This window comes from Epinephelus lanceolatus, chromosome 7, assembly GCF_041903045.1.
Source record: "Epinephelus lanceolatus isolate andai-2023 chromosome 7, ASM4190304v1, whole genome shotgun sequence".
In the NCBI taxonomy this organism is placed as follows: domain Eukaryota; kingdom Metazoa; phylum Chordata; class Actinopteri; order Perciformes; family Serranidae; genus Epinephelus; species Epinephelus lanceolatus.
In genome coordinates this window covers 9,461,846-9,476,688 of record NC_135740.1, presented here as the reverse complement: position 1 = coordinate 9,476,688, position 14,843 = coordinate 9,461,846, and the positions used below count along the sequence as shown (strand labels likewise).

Here is a 14,843-nt window from a genome sequence, read left to right as displayed (position 1 = left end):
CACTGAGACTTCCCTCCTCAGCAATAAGACCTCTCCATGGATCATTGCCTGTTATAACAGTATTATTTGGATATTGACTGGAGCTGTTTGCATAAGAAAAACACAGATCATGTTCATTATCTGATACATTATTTCCTTGAAGCTGCAAGTGATGTACAAGATGTGTGGTTTTATTCTTCTGACCACTGTGAAAATAGATGTGGGTTGCAAATCAACCCTGACAGCCTCACACAGATCTGCATGATTGGTGTTAAGTTCCGCTACAATCAGTGTGGGGATTATTCATTATTATTACATGTAACTTGATGCTCTTTGCAGAAATATTACCTAAGATTAGTTAAGCTCCTACTTCCTATGAACATACATTCATTATTCATGAATTCATTAACCTCTCCAAATACAGGCAATTTCACCCTGTCTTGAAAATTAGATAAAGGGTCTCATTCACTCCTTCCCATACATTTCAACCTTTAAAGCTGTTGTAGCTTTATTTGACGCTGTCACTTCATGTTACTGCAGGGTCGATTAGCGGAGGCTGTCAGATACCTTTGCCTTCATGGCTGGATCTATTGATCAAACTGCAGAAGTTATGTACAATAAAATTACAATGCCACGTTTCACATTGATCTTGTTCAGTGTTTCCTGTGTTCATCATTTGTCTAATGAAATGTCATGATTAAATTACAGGCTGTAGATCTTGCATAATTCAGACTTGGCTCATGATTAATTTTTGCTTCACAATTGTCACTCAGGTAGAAAAGAAATGTCAGAGGACGGGATAGAAATCTACTGGTTTTCACCCCCCCCCCCCCCCATGGCTTTCTGACTCCAAATATAGATTTGCTGAAAACCCCCGCTGATTGCCCTTGTCCTTTCACAAACGCCAAATGATCAAACCGTGTAGTTTCATCATTAAAGAAGCTGTCAATGACTGACACAAAAGGTACTCTTGAGCTATTCTGAGGAACATCTCTGCATTAGTACGTAGCAGCTGAAGGTGCTATACCGTCATATATCAGTGCGGCGCGCACCGTCCTCCAAGCCGTGATTGCTTGAGAATCTGGGGTCAGGCTCATAATGATTCCTGCCCCATTAATTTTACTGCTCCAGCCTGGACTGGACCCTCTTAAGGGTGGCATGTGTTTAATTAATCATCTCGTCCTGATGTCTGGTCAGTGGTCACCCTATCCGTCTCTCACTGTTGCTCTCCAGATGAATAAAGAGGGCTTTTCATCAAGCTGAAAGAAATGGAAAAATGGAAGATCTAATTAATACTCTTCACTCTCTCCCTCCCTCTTGTCTTTTTCTTCTGCCTTTTCTCCTTTCAGACTAATAAAGGTGATGCGTTGGCAAGCCGCGTCCAGAACACGCTGGGCTCCTATGAAGAAATGAAAGACCTGTTAACCAGCCATTCTAACCAGAGCCACTTGGTGGGAATCCCCAAAGGCAGCAACAACCTGCAGACCCCAACCACTTCAACAACAGAGAGACCCGCTATGGAGTCCCAGCTTTTCAATGAGGCCCTGAGAGGTGGAACAGGTGCAGGAGGAGGAGGAGGAGCAGAGGGAGGTGGGGACAAGAGAATGGGAAATGCATCTTCCTCATCGTCAACTTCGATGCAACCTCCTGCTTCGACCACATCGTCATCATGCACCACAACAATCCCACATCAGAATTTGAAAAAGTCTCGAAGCTCCATGGACTGGTCGAGGGCAGGCCACTCACAGAGTACCCAGGGAGCAGGCCTCGTTCTGGGGTCGGGACAGAACGGGCAGGGGCAGGTCCCAGCAGCTACGAGTGGAAGAGGAAAAATGACTTTATTAGAGGAACAGCAAATGCAAAGGCACGAAGACCTGTTTAGCTCCCTTAAAGATGAACTTGGTCTAAAAGGGGATTCAAGCCCTTCGTCCTCTTCTTCATCCTCCTCTTCCTCTTCTTCTGGGAGAAGACACTCTTCCCACCTCTCCAAAACCCTTCCTCTCCCAGGTAAGTCCTACACAAAAAGGCATCCAAGGAATAGGTCAAGGTACACATATTTGCCTGAGAGTTAGATGAGAAGATTGATACTCTCATGTCTGTTTGCTAAATATTTAAACGAAAGCCAACAACCAGTTAGCTTAGCTTAGCATAACATAAAAAACGTAAGCATAGAGAAACAGCTAGCTTGGCTCTGTCCAGTGTTTTAAAAAAAATCTGCCCACCAGCACCTCTAACTTTTAGTACTTATCAAGTTAAATCTCAAGGTGGTACTGATAGGTGGATTTTTTTGGATGGAGCCAGGCTAGCTGTTTGCCTCTGTTTCCAGTCTTTATGCTAAGGTCATACTGCATTAGTGCAATGTTGGAAAACCGCCTTTTAGACCAGACTGAGGAGTGTTCAGGCATTCCAGTCTTGTACCCACATTATTTAAATATCCTAAAATAGCTTATTTTGTGATGTTACATATTTTGAGTCGTTTGTGAAACGACCTTTTGAGTAGCTTCTGAGTCAACTTCATTAATTGTATTAGTGTAAGCTATTATTGAATTTTACTCAGATTTTACTTCCAGTGATTTTTAGCCTGACATCGCCAGATGAAATCCCTTCCGAGGAGCGTTGTTATCGATTGTAGACCAAAATGCCTCTGGATGCAATGGTAGGGACCTGCATTCAATCAGAACAACAAATGTGATGTAGTGCTGATGGACAAATGGAAACAGACTACAGTGTGCAGAGATGAGCTGTGATGGTGTAGCATTGATATGTCTGTGAATGAGTGTTGTTTTTGCCATCAGAATTTGCAAACAGTAGTTAAACAGACAGTTACATATCAGCTGCAGCCATCTGGGTCATTTTCTAAAACTGCTTTAACAGGCGGCTCCCCTGCAGTAGCTCTGAGGACCCCCTGTTGAAGACCCAGGGTCTAAACATTATGACTTGAACATGGCATGAGCTTATAAATTGCTGGCCCTAGTTTTATACTGTATGTAGTGCTTTTACACAGATGTGGTAACTGTCTTTTCGTCTAATTCTTGTCAAGAAAGAGAACAAGCGCATTTCCCATAATGTCTAACTGTTCCTTCAACGGTAGTGGGAAATATTTCAGAATGTAGTTGATAAAACCTGACTTTCAAAAAAGAATCCTTTTATTTTGATATTCATGGATAAACTTTATATTTGCTGGGGCCATGAGTGCTGATGAATAATTTCAGTGAATAATTTCAGTGCAAAACAGACTCTATCACCTTTTGGGCGGGATTTCTGAAAATTAACATCTGCATCTGATGATAACCACATCTTTCAGATGATTTCCAAACCACCAAGCAACACATAATTTGCTTTGATTGTGATTGGCTCCATCCATCTGGGAGAGAGGATTTCTGGCGTTCAACCGTCATTAGATTTTGACAGCGCAGAGCAATATTCCACCATAACAGGTGTTGTTTGGTTATTTTTCCACTTTTCTTTTTGGTTTTCTCCCTCTTCCCTTCTCCTTTACAGATGGTGGCAATTTTCGATCTTCCACCATGGACGGTGGCCATTTTAAGTCTTCCACTAACACAGAAAATGGTGGACATTTTAAATCCTCCCCGTTTGAAAATGAGACAGGTTCTCACCTCTCTACATCCTCCTCCCCGTTGGCTTCCACATCAGTTCTGACGACACCCACTCCCGGTTTAACCACTCCCACATCTGGACTGACTACCCCCACCTTCCCACCTGGTAGCCTATCAGGGAAGCCGATCGCAGTCCAGCAGAAGCCCACAGCCTATGTTCGACCAATGGATGGCCAGGACCAGGCGCCTAGTGACTCTCCCCAGCTTAAACCCCCTCTAGTGGCCACCGAGGGATTCAACAACAGTCAAGCTTACGGTGGAAACTCTGGGAATGCGAAGAATAAACTGCCAAAACTGAGTCTCAGCCACGCAGGGGAGGTAAGAGAACAGCCACTATGACTTAAACTATATCATATTGTTTACTAATGAATGGTTTACTGAACAGTTGAAATTATCCCAACAGTAACAGATCACCCATTATTTACAATTGGGTCACAAATAATGTTAGTCATTTTTTACAAAGTAATTATTGATTACTTAAATGTATTTTTCGATATACCTCTTAAAATTTTCACAACAGCCCATGTGTTAGTTATTATTCCATAAGACACACAAGCAAAACTTTTACAGAGGACCAAATATTTTACAAATCCTTCTCAACAATAATGGTGATAAGAGCGACTAGCAGGAATGACACAGACTCTTGAATAAACATATTAGTAACTTTCTAAATAACAGTATGGTATGATGCAGTATGATACACGTTTATTGTCAGTTTGCATTAAAATTAATTTTGCATTTTGCATATCTGTTCAAGAAATGTACACAAAAGTTGAAGAAGATGCTTATATGTAATCCTAATATTCTTTGATTTGATATAGTCCTAGCTTTTGATATTATTCAGAGTAATTATTTAAAGACTCATTCTTCACAAAGTGACTGTCAGTGTGTTGCTCTTTTGGCCACATCCAAACCCTGATGTAACAACATGGTTTTTGTTGATGACAGATAATTGAGGCATCTGCTGACAAAACAACAACTTTCTTTTTCAAATCCAGTCTGTATTATTTCATTAAATGATATCATGGTGAATATTCACTCGTTGGGCTAATTGAAATGTCAAATGAATTTGACAATACAAACTCCTCCACAAGTCTCTCACTCTGACTCACTCACTTAACTCACCGACCTGCTGTCTCTCTCTCTCTATCTCTCACTCACTTTCCTTTTCAAAACAGCAAGAAACACCAGGCTTGATGACGTGTGTGTGTGTGTGTGTGTGTGTGTGTGTGTGTGTGCCTGCGCGTGCTGTGTGAAACTGGTTGACAGGCGAGTAGTCATCCATATCGAGCAAGCCAGCTGTTCCTGTGCTTTGATAGAGCTGGTGTGTGTGTGTGTGTAGCACTCCAAATGAGCCCGAGATGGAGCTTTGAGCATATGGCACTGAGAAGGAGAAAGCAAGGGAGACAGGGAGGGAATTAAAATATACTTTACTTTCAACACTTTCTTATGGAGGGTGAGAAAGAGAGTAAGTACATTCATGGCCGTGAGTGGTTTCTTTCACTTTGTTTTCACCCACACATCCATGGATGCTCTATTATCGCCTGCTTACCGTTTAGTTTTCACTCCTCTCATATTTATTCCGGGGAGAATTTATTGGAAGGAAAATGTACACTCAATACAGGAGTGAGGGGGGGGAAGAGAGGGAGATGAGAAGGAAAAAAGGGGAGACTGATGATAAGAAATGGAGGGGGCAGAGAGAGTAAGGAGGGATAGAGGAAGACAATGACTGACTGATTACAGCACCTTATCATCGCTGTATTTGTTCTGGTTAGATGAGTTATTGGATGTGTTCTGCAGCTTAAACAGCAAGTAGCAGCAAATCAGGGGATTGAACCAGACAACCAGAGACCAAATAAAAGACTTTGAGAATCCTGCTGCTAATTTTGTGCCAGCAAATGAGAGCAAAATGTCCACATTTTACCCTTTTGATTAGTGGATGTGTCAACTGAAAGTTTGGCAACATAGTAACAGGAGTAACAGTGGTAGTCCTATAATGCATCACATGAATGCAGAAGTAATAAAAGAAATTCCTGTGGAGCAAATCAGCACGATTGATTTTCCATTTAACGGTTTTCAAATTAGTTCAGGTGCAATGAATGTGTTTGAAATACTCAATGTTTGGCTCACAGTTCTGTTGTTGGGTGTTCAGTGATTTTGTGAGTGTGTGTTGAGGGTGTGTGTGTGTCCATGTGCACAATAAGCCTTTAAACTGCTGCGGAAGCTTTCTGTTAGCACTATAGAATTATTGATTAGAGCCGTTTATTCCCAAGTGTGTGTGTGTGTGTGTGTGTGAGAGAGAGAGAGAGAGAGAGAGAGAGAGAGAGAGAGATAACACTATTGATCTTTTCCCAACAGTTACAGTAGGCTTAAATCTACCTGTAGACACACAGACACACGCATAGTTGTTGTCAGCAGCTCAAAATGAAGCATTGCATGATTTTACTTTGGACTGATCCAGTGTGAGATATTATGGTGTTGATGCTATTATTAGCGTAGTTTCATTATATATACAAGCAACCAACCGCATTTTGGTGAGAACTAAGCATTTTCAGTCAAGTTAGTGCACATGCTAAACCAGTGAATCCTCAAACAACAGTTTGTATCATATTCTACTAATAAGAGCCCCACAAATGACATTACATACATACACTACATGACATAACATTCTTGTGTTACAGCAGCTGGTTATCCAGGCATTGCAATAAAAGGGTAAATACACAGTTAACATATATATCTACACTAGAAGAGCAAAATATATATCAGTGTAAAAATAAACACAACAAATGAAATAAACTACAGTCACTCAAATCAGAATACAACAAACAACCTGAGCATATTCTGTACATATAAAATAAAAATAAAAATAATACAAGGTGCCACCTGCTTCTCAGTTAAACTATCACATGTACTCACACATTGAAGGCACAGCCAGCCAGAGCAATGTGGGGTTCAGTATATTGCCCAAGGAAGCATGTGGACTGGAGGAGCCACGGATCGAACCAATCTTACAATCAGTGGACAACCTGCTCTACCTCCTGGGCCACAGCTGATAGAACATCTGTAGAATATACAATATAAAAGAAAACACCAGAATATCCTTAAATATATTAAACTACCACTACTACTAAAATATAAATACAGGATCACATACTCTATAAGTGTAATGTTGAATTTGTGAAGAAAACTTTTTCCTTCACGATGAAGAATCAAAAAAAGCAACATTCTTGATGAATTGAAATCATAGGGGCCTGCGTTTAACAACAGTAAAACTTTATTAAAAGATCTGTTTATAAACTCTAACTCGACCCGTCCAGTATAACCCAAGTCTCACGTATCCAGTTGTATGCTCAATACCTCCCAAACATATGCATTTTCACTTAAACCTTACTAGTTAAATCACTTCCACATAAACAGTCTAGTAGTTTAGTAAAAATGTATGTGTTTGGGAAGTATTGAGCATACAGATGGATACATGAGACTTGAATTATTCTACACGAGTTGTGTGAGAGTTTGTTAACAGATGTTTTGATAAAGTTTTTGTTTTTGTTGACTGTGGACCCACATTGACTTCAGTTCATCAAGAAGTTTGCCTTTTTTGGATTCTCCGTTCACTGTGGAGGCATATGAGAATAACAGTTTTCTTCACGCATTCAATGTAACACGGGGTGAATCATCTATTAATAAATGGTCATTTGGGTGGTGAAGCGTTCCTATAATTTGTGAAATTGCTAATACAACGTCTAAGTCCTTAACAAAACTATCAACAAAAAAAGTCTATAGTTATGTCTCTAGTTATTCACAAAATATGAAAAAAAACACCTTTTAAAGTGCCAGTGTGTAAAATGGGTTGAAAACAGTGACATCAGTGGTCAAATTCTAGATTGCAGGGCTCACTCGCTCACCCCTCCCGTCGGGTAAATGACGGTGGCCTCGTAGGGACAAAAAGCCTTGCGCACGAGTTTTTCAGGAGTAGGTCTATCTAGTGATGAGGTGAATATTTATTTAGAAATCTAAACCATGTTACGATATTGTAATGAATCCCTCACGAGCAGGAGACCAGAGGAGCGTTCAGGAAAAAGGCCAGTTTATTTGAGCACTCCAAAAACTCCAGTAACACTCCACTCCATCCCAAACTCTGACTCTTCTAGCGTAACAGACACACTTCATACACACATACTCGTTTACAATACTAAGTGGGGACCCCCCTCCCCTCTCTGCTCCACCAATCTCCAGCCCGCACACTGACTGACAGCGTAGCCGGTAAACAGAGCTCAGCTGTTTATTTAGCCTAGCAATATCTCCGGACTACAGCAGCTGCAATGGACGACTTTGAACGCGATTTTGAAGAGTTTCTTGTAGTGGACACAGACCCAGAGCCATACCTGTTTGAGCCGGAGCACACAGATGAGGAACTCCATGTGTTTGATGCTGAGCGGGTGAGAAGAGAGGCTGAATGCACAGAATGGGATTCGGTGCTACTGCTGCCATCGTTGGGGAGATATATCATCAGGAGGAAAAGCGCTGCAGAGAGTGCATCACAAGGAGTGAAGTTGCGTCTTCTTTTCCTCGCAGATGACGGGTTCATTCTCTCCTGTTGCGTGGTAAGTGTGGTCCATTCGCAAACTTTATAACTAAAAAAACGTTTCACTACTCTCCATCGACAAACTACTAAAACACTCTGCTGTTTCCTCCTCTTTCTTCCTTCCTTTCGCTGTCTTCATTGGTTCATTTATACACGCGAAACGCGTTCTCTGGCTGGCTGGATTGTCCGCTCGGTCTGCCGTACATACATGGTGGCGCAAGATGACGACCTCTCTAAAGCAAGGCCCTTGCTATATATATATATATATAAAAGCATAATTATAAGGCTATGAAAACCAAACAAATTTTATTTTATAGCGATTATACACTTGTATAAACATATTAATGGGTAGAATATTCAGATTCAGATTCAGATTGACAATAAACCATGCCAAATATTACACACTGGCCCTTTGAAAGACTATTGTAGTTTACTAAAGTTCAGTAGGCCTATATAAAAATGTACTAATAGGGAAACAAAATGCTTATCTTTTATTCTCTAAGGGAAAAAAGCAGAAGACCCCATAAACATTTATGCTTTAGAAGAAAAACAAAAAAAACCCCACTTGCTTCACATAAAGTCAAGCTGTCACTGTGCTTTTAGTGACATTCACTTGTCTCCACTGTATTCTCACTCAGGTAAACAACTCAAGTCAAGTGGATATACAAGTATATTTGTGAGGCCCTGTGAGCAAGGCTGCGAGAAGGTAAACACGGAGGTGACAGGTGACATTTCCAACAGCACTGTGACAAGTTTCATTTACATGTAGTTCAAAGTATACAGCTGATGTAATTTCACACTGATTTGAAGGCCTGCTGTGGTGTTTCTGTCAGGCGTGTGTAGAGGTGCATGCGGCGCCTCACCACTAATGTAGCGGTAAATAAGAAGCAGGGTAGACTAAGACCTCCAGTCAGTAATCACCATGAGGCTAACACCAACCAAATCAATTCTGCTCTCAGAGAAAGCATTCATTTATGCCTTTTTGCATGAAAAGATCCTGCCTTTATATAACACAGCGGCTTGGTAAAAGTGAACGTGGGAATTTACATTTATAAAAGCAGATGTCAGCTTAGAAAGCTGGTTAAACTGAATTTAGATGGACTTACTCTCTACTACATCTAGCTTTGTGCCCTCTGGTCTGTCAGAGTTCTTTATGTTTCAGCAGAAACTGCTTTCAGAAAGCACCCAGCAATATATTCTGAACAGGTTATACAATGTAGGGAGAGCTGGAAAGAAAAGATGAGGCCACTTTTACAAGGCAGTTTGAAACCTTAGGTTGTGATACAAACCAAGTTTAAAATTGTTTTTGTGATCTTTTAATCATGTATTTGTTGGTAAAAGGTATATACATATACATATAATAATAATAATAATTAAAATATATATATATATACATATATATATATATATATATATATATGTGTGTGTGTGTATATATGTATATATATATTAAAATATTATTATTATTATTATTTTTAAAATATATTTTTATTTCAAAATGTGTATTTTGTACTTTTACTTATACTTCAAAAGATGATGCTTTGGCTTAATAAAGTAACTGGCTAAGCTCTTTCAGTTTTTAGACACTTTAGCAAAATTATGCATTGAGCACAGTGCAAATGGGGCGAATGTCACCTAAAGTTGCCTGGAACATTTTAGCCACTGACTTGAGTTCTGGTTGGTTAAATACATAATGTTGACATCTGTGTCACTGACGCTTGAGGTAATGCGCCAATAAATGTGCTTGAAGGTGGCAGATGATGTCATAGGCTAATTTGCATATTAATTTGCTACATCAGACATCTTTGAGTTGGATAAGCCAGTGCAAATCAGCATGAGCTGCACTGATTTATTTACAAATGCTTGTGAAGTTGTTGCATTAAGATCCTTCTGCCATGGTTAGGAATAGTAACGTGTAGCTACAGTGGTGAGTTTGCAGATGTAGAGGCTTACAACCTTCTTACCTATTCAAACAGCACTTAAAGCTGCTTGCACTAATCAAAATTGTTGTATTAATGATGCACTAAATTACTATGTGTCATGTTAAAGTAATTGCTTGTAGTGATGAACCCACAGAAAAATGTCACCCAACCCTCTATGGAGCCTTTTAGTGTCTCTCAGCTCATTGTTAAGGTTCCACAGCCACAACTTTATATTGTGGTTCAGTCTCAGAACTCTCATCAACCTTGTTTGAAGCAACATCATGCATCTTTTTTTTTTTTTTGCAAAAAATGTTAGATATATCCCACACAGCAGCAAACAGCAGCTGTTATACATGCATACATACATACATACAGATAGATAGATATACACACACCTTTGTATTTGTGCGTAATAGTCATATGAAGTGTTTTATCTTTAAACACTGTATTAATACTGCAAAAATCAGTACTGAAACTGAACTGATGCGTATTGATGAGTCAATATTTTTGACAACACTAATCAAATGTTTATAGTAATCAAGTGTTGGTGTTCAGCTTTGTTGCCCGTTTTTAGCTGTATGCCTATTTTGTATATGTGAATTGAAAGCAACGAAAGAACGGAGTTAAATTCCTTGTATATGCACACATACTTGGCCAGTACAGCTGATTCTGTTTTATCAGAGCCAGATGTTTCCCAAAGGAGTTAGAGACCAAAACAGAGCTTAAAGTCAAGTGGACAGAAACACAAGTCTAATGAATGCTAATGTTGCTCTGTGTCTGACAGATAGGCAACTTGATATTAGTGTCAGTGTTTGTGGCTCCAAAAAATTAATTAATACTGATTCTAAGATGTTTTTCACACACAGTTATAGGCACAACCATGTAAAGGAAATTGTATAAAAAATGCGACAAACAGCATTAAAAATGAATCTGTTGAGATGCTTGACTATGTAACACACATCAGCGACGATGTCTGCAACCACAGCGGAGTGGTGATGTTTGTCCAGTGAGATGAGAAAGCATCAGAGGGAGAGGTAGAAAAAAGGGAAGAGAGGTTTCAGCTGACTGAAATTAAGTTGCAGTGTCTGCAGTAGTAAAATATCTGAATTAACATGAGACCTATTCATGGAAAGCTGTTTGTTTGTTTTTCAGTGAGCTGTGGATTCAGAGCCTCAGAATAATTTACTTTATACTGTAGAAGTCAACAAATGCTTAAGGAAGCTTTCCCTGTTTGTACATTCATTACTGTAACAGTGCAGATGGATAGTCAGGCGGGCGCAGGGGAATAACGGTAAAATGTGGAGAGAAGGGTGTGTATAAAATTACGGTATGTAGAACTACCTTCTCTGAGGAAATAAAGGAGAGGCGAGAGAACACGGCGACGAGGGAAACGGGGATAAAATATTTTCTCACTTCCAGCAGAACTAGAAGAGAGTTATGAGGAGTCTGCCAATGCAGCAAACAGCTGGCTTCATTTGCATAATACCCATCAGGCCTCTCTTTCCCTCAGGCTGCCTGTCAACTCACGACCGAGACATACACGAATATACACGCACAACGCCATCTTTCACTATATCAGTGCATATACATTTATATAGGCAGAAAGTATCTTGTGGAAACTTTGAGTGTCGATACTGTATCAGTCGTCTAAATTCAGAGCTCCTCTGTGACTCAATAAAAGGTTTTTAACGCTTTAATTTATTTGATTTTCATAGAGTGGACTAATTGCCTCTGCAGAGAGAGAGAGATGATATGATTTAGCTTTTATGCCGATAATAAAATGATCATAAAATCGTCTTCTAGAAACAAAGAACACAGTCCAATGAATCAAACCACTCTTGAGTGGCTACAGTAAGACAGAGAAGAGGGTGCTTGGGGAGAGATATACTTTAGCCAAATAGCATAGGGGAGGTCTCCCATCAGCGAGGTGCTGCAGGGGTGTCATCGCAGAAGTAGCTGCCCTGTGATAAGAGAGATCACAGAGGAGAGAGAGAGCAGCAGACCGGGCTAGTCCCTGTGGATTTGAAAGTTCAGTATTGTAAAAGCTTAGATCATCTTCAGGTTTGTTATCATTCGGACGAGGCTGTGCTCTGTGATAATGAGTTCATGTGAGTGGTGTGGTGTTAGATAACAAAGTGGTGATGTTATGTCATGTTACACTACCATGTACAAGCAGACAGAAAGCGAATAGCATGTCAGCATCAACTAAAACATTGCTGACAAAGTCAAAAGTACATTGCTACATTTCCCTTTACGTTTCACGGATTGCTTTTTCCTAAGAGAGAACACACACACACACACACAGAGTATGGTGGTGTTATGATTGCGGCTGCCACAGAGCAGTTAGTTATTTAGCGAAGCTGTTTATAACAGACAGAATATGATTTGAGATGAACTGTTTACCCTGAGGATTAACATTACAGCTCTGTTGACTGGATTAGCTGCAGTGATCAGCATTGATCTTTGCTGTCACCAGAAGAGGCTGATAGTGTGTATTATCGCCCCTCAGAGTGCTGTCATCTTGCTCCTTAGTAAAACCCCCCTCACACCTCCTGAATTAGACATTTTTTCAGAGGCCGGTCAGATGAAACGGCTGTTATTAAAAATTTTCTAGCCACACAACGGCAGTGGATCTGAGGTTCACGGTTCAAGCTGGGGCAGGGCTGAGCGCTCGACATGCAATGGCTCCTGCTGATCGTTGACCAGGGGTCACAGCAGTCAATCCCTGCACTTTTACTGCAGCTTCCACATCCTCTGCTGGAGTGATTTGGGGGCTTAGTGGGCCTGCAAGAGCATGTACCCGATGTCATTGGTTCACACAGTCAAGAATTTAATTCATAGTGTAAAGCTGAAGCCGCCTGTGACATTTTAATAAAAGAATTATAAGCGGTGGTGAAAGAAATATTCAGATCCTTTTAAGTATCAATGTGTAGAACATGAAAGCCCAGTGTAAAATAGTCAATTATTTCTATAAAAATACGGTTTAGAAAATTTACCTTCAGTGATCAAGTAGTCCACAATTTTCATTTTGGGTCTTTTCATACATGACAGCATTTTGAAAAACAATGAAGCTATGGTAACTACTTTACACCCATGATAGTTGGCCTCTCAGTAACCTGTGTGCTTCCAGCTAGGTATCTGAGGTTGCTTGCACATTGAAATCCTGCTGTGGAAAAGAAAGTAATTTTCTCTCAATAAAGATCATAGTATCCTTGAAGTTAATGTCAAACTGACAAAAACGTGCCAACGAAATGCAGCAGTGAAATTTGGTGTTCCTCAGGCGACCTTGTGTGGTCTACTCAAACATGAAGAAACAAGCATGGCTGCCAGTGATGGAGACATAACAAATGCACTGGGGCTGCCCCATAATAGTTGACTAAACATTAGTCGACCAGAAAGGTTATTAGTTGGCAAGATTACATTGGTTGCTTAGTTGCAAAAACAAAAAAGGAAAACATGAAACTCTATCAGGAGCTGTGTCTTGTCAAAATAAATCAAAACCTATATGAATGGACCATGTGGGAATTTAATTTGAATGGACAGATACAGGAAGTGGCCACGTTCAGCAGTCAGACAGGAGTCAGGTTAATTTCCAGGGCTGGTACCTGCGGTTATTACACAGGTTAGCTGATTACATGTCCGGCAGGAAATCTAAAGTGTGGGATCATTTTGAGAAGGTGAAGGATGAACCCAAGGTGGTTTGTAAACTCATTTGTCGACTACAAACATGACGTATCATCTGGAACATGTAAGTAGTTACATGCCCATTAGCCACTTAGCATAATCATTACTGCTATGCCGACAGTGTCATTAACAGGCGGCTCACTCAGTGTGTGACGTGCACTTGTAGATAAAATATAGGCCTATATTAATGAACAAAAGAATGTTACTTATACTACTCTTTATCAGACCTTGAAGTCAAACCATTGTGTTGCCCCACCCAAAACATAGACTTTAATAATTAAATTGATATTGTAAACATGCGGGTGACTAGTCAATTTAAGGCCCTAAATGACAATTATTGGTCGACTAGGAAAATTCTTAGTTGAAAATTCTTAGTCAACCAATAACTTATTCTTAAGTAGCCTGATAATGCCTGGTCCAATGCTCTCTCATACTTAAACAACAGGATAGGTCAAATTCCACCAACTTCTACAATGGCATATATAACTGTTCCCAAAACAACATATATTAACTGTTCTAGCCGTTTTAAACACGTCCTTTATGTTATGACATGGTGGCTGTAATGCTATAAGACTTGGTGGTTAGGTTTGGAAAAAACATCATGGTTTGTTTTAAATAAGTTATTTTTCACGTATCACAAATGTGTCATGTGACAGACCTTACTTAATAACATTGTCATTAAAAAAAGGTCAACATTAGGGGTAGGGACTTAGGGGTATTAACTCTGGTCCCCTGGAAGAAAGTCCTGTGCTTGTTTGACCCATGCACAACCCAGTCCGCCCAACCCATAGGTCTTCTCTCATCTTTATACAACATTACACAGATTTTCTTTTTTTTTTTTTTTTTTGTACCCTCACGTCACTTCCTCCTCTGCTCCCGTAATAATTATTGCCATTAGAAGGTGCCGAGTTATAATTAACTTAAGTAAGGGTTATAATAAGCTACTTGCTCTGTTGACCTATATGGCCACTTTCTTAGTGAGAGCTGGCTGCCCAGTCTGTAATGCCCCCTTGAGTGGGCCCTTGGTAAGGGAAAAAGCAGAAGAATTGGCAGCAA

At 40.1% G+C, this 14,843-nt stretch overlaps 1 protein-coding gene across 3 annotated transcripts in view; it reads left to right on the top strand.

Annotated features, from left to right (window-relative positions):
- aff2 (AF4/FMR2 family, member 2) overlaps positions 1 to 14,843 on the top strand; it is a 225,837-nt gene that overhangs the window by 73,442 nt on the left and 137,552 nt on the right. For all 3 annotated transcript variants that reach the window (XM_078169186.1, XM_078169185.1, XM_078169184.1), the window contains exons 3-4: positions 1,329 to 1,986; positions 3,481 to 3,914. In XM_078169186.1, coding sequence (XP_078025312.1) covers positions 1,329 to 1,986; positions 3,481 to 3,914 — 1,092 coding nt within the window. The remainder of the gene's footprint in view (positions 1 to 1,328; positions 1,987 to 3,480; positions 3,915 to 14,843) is intronic.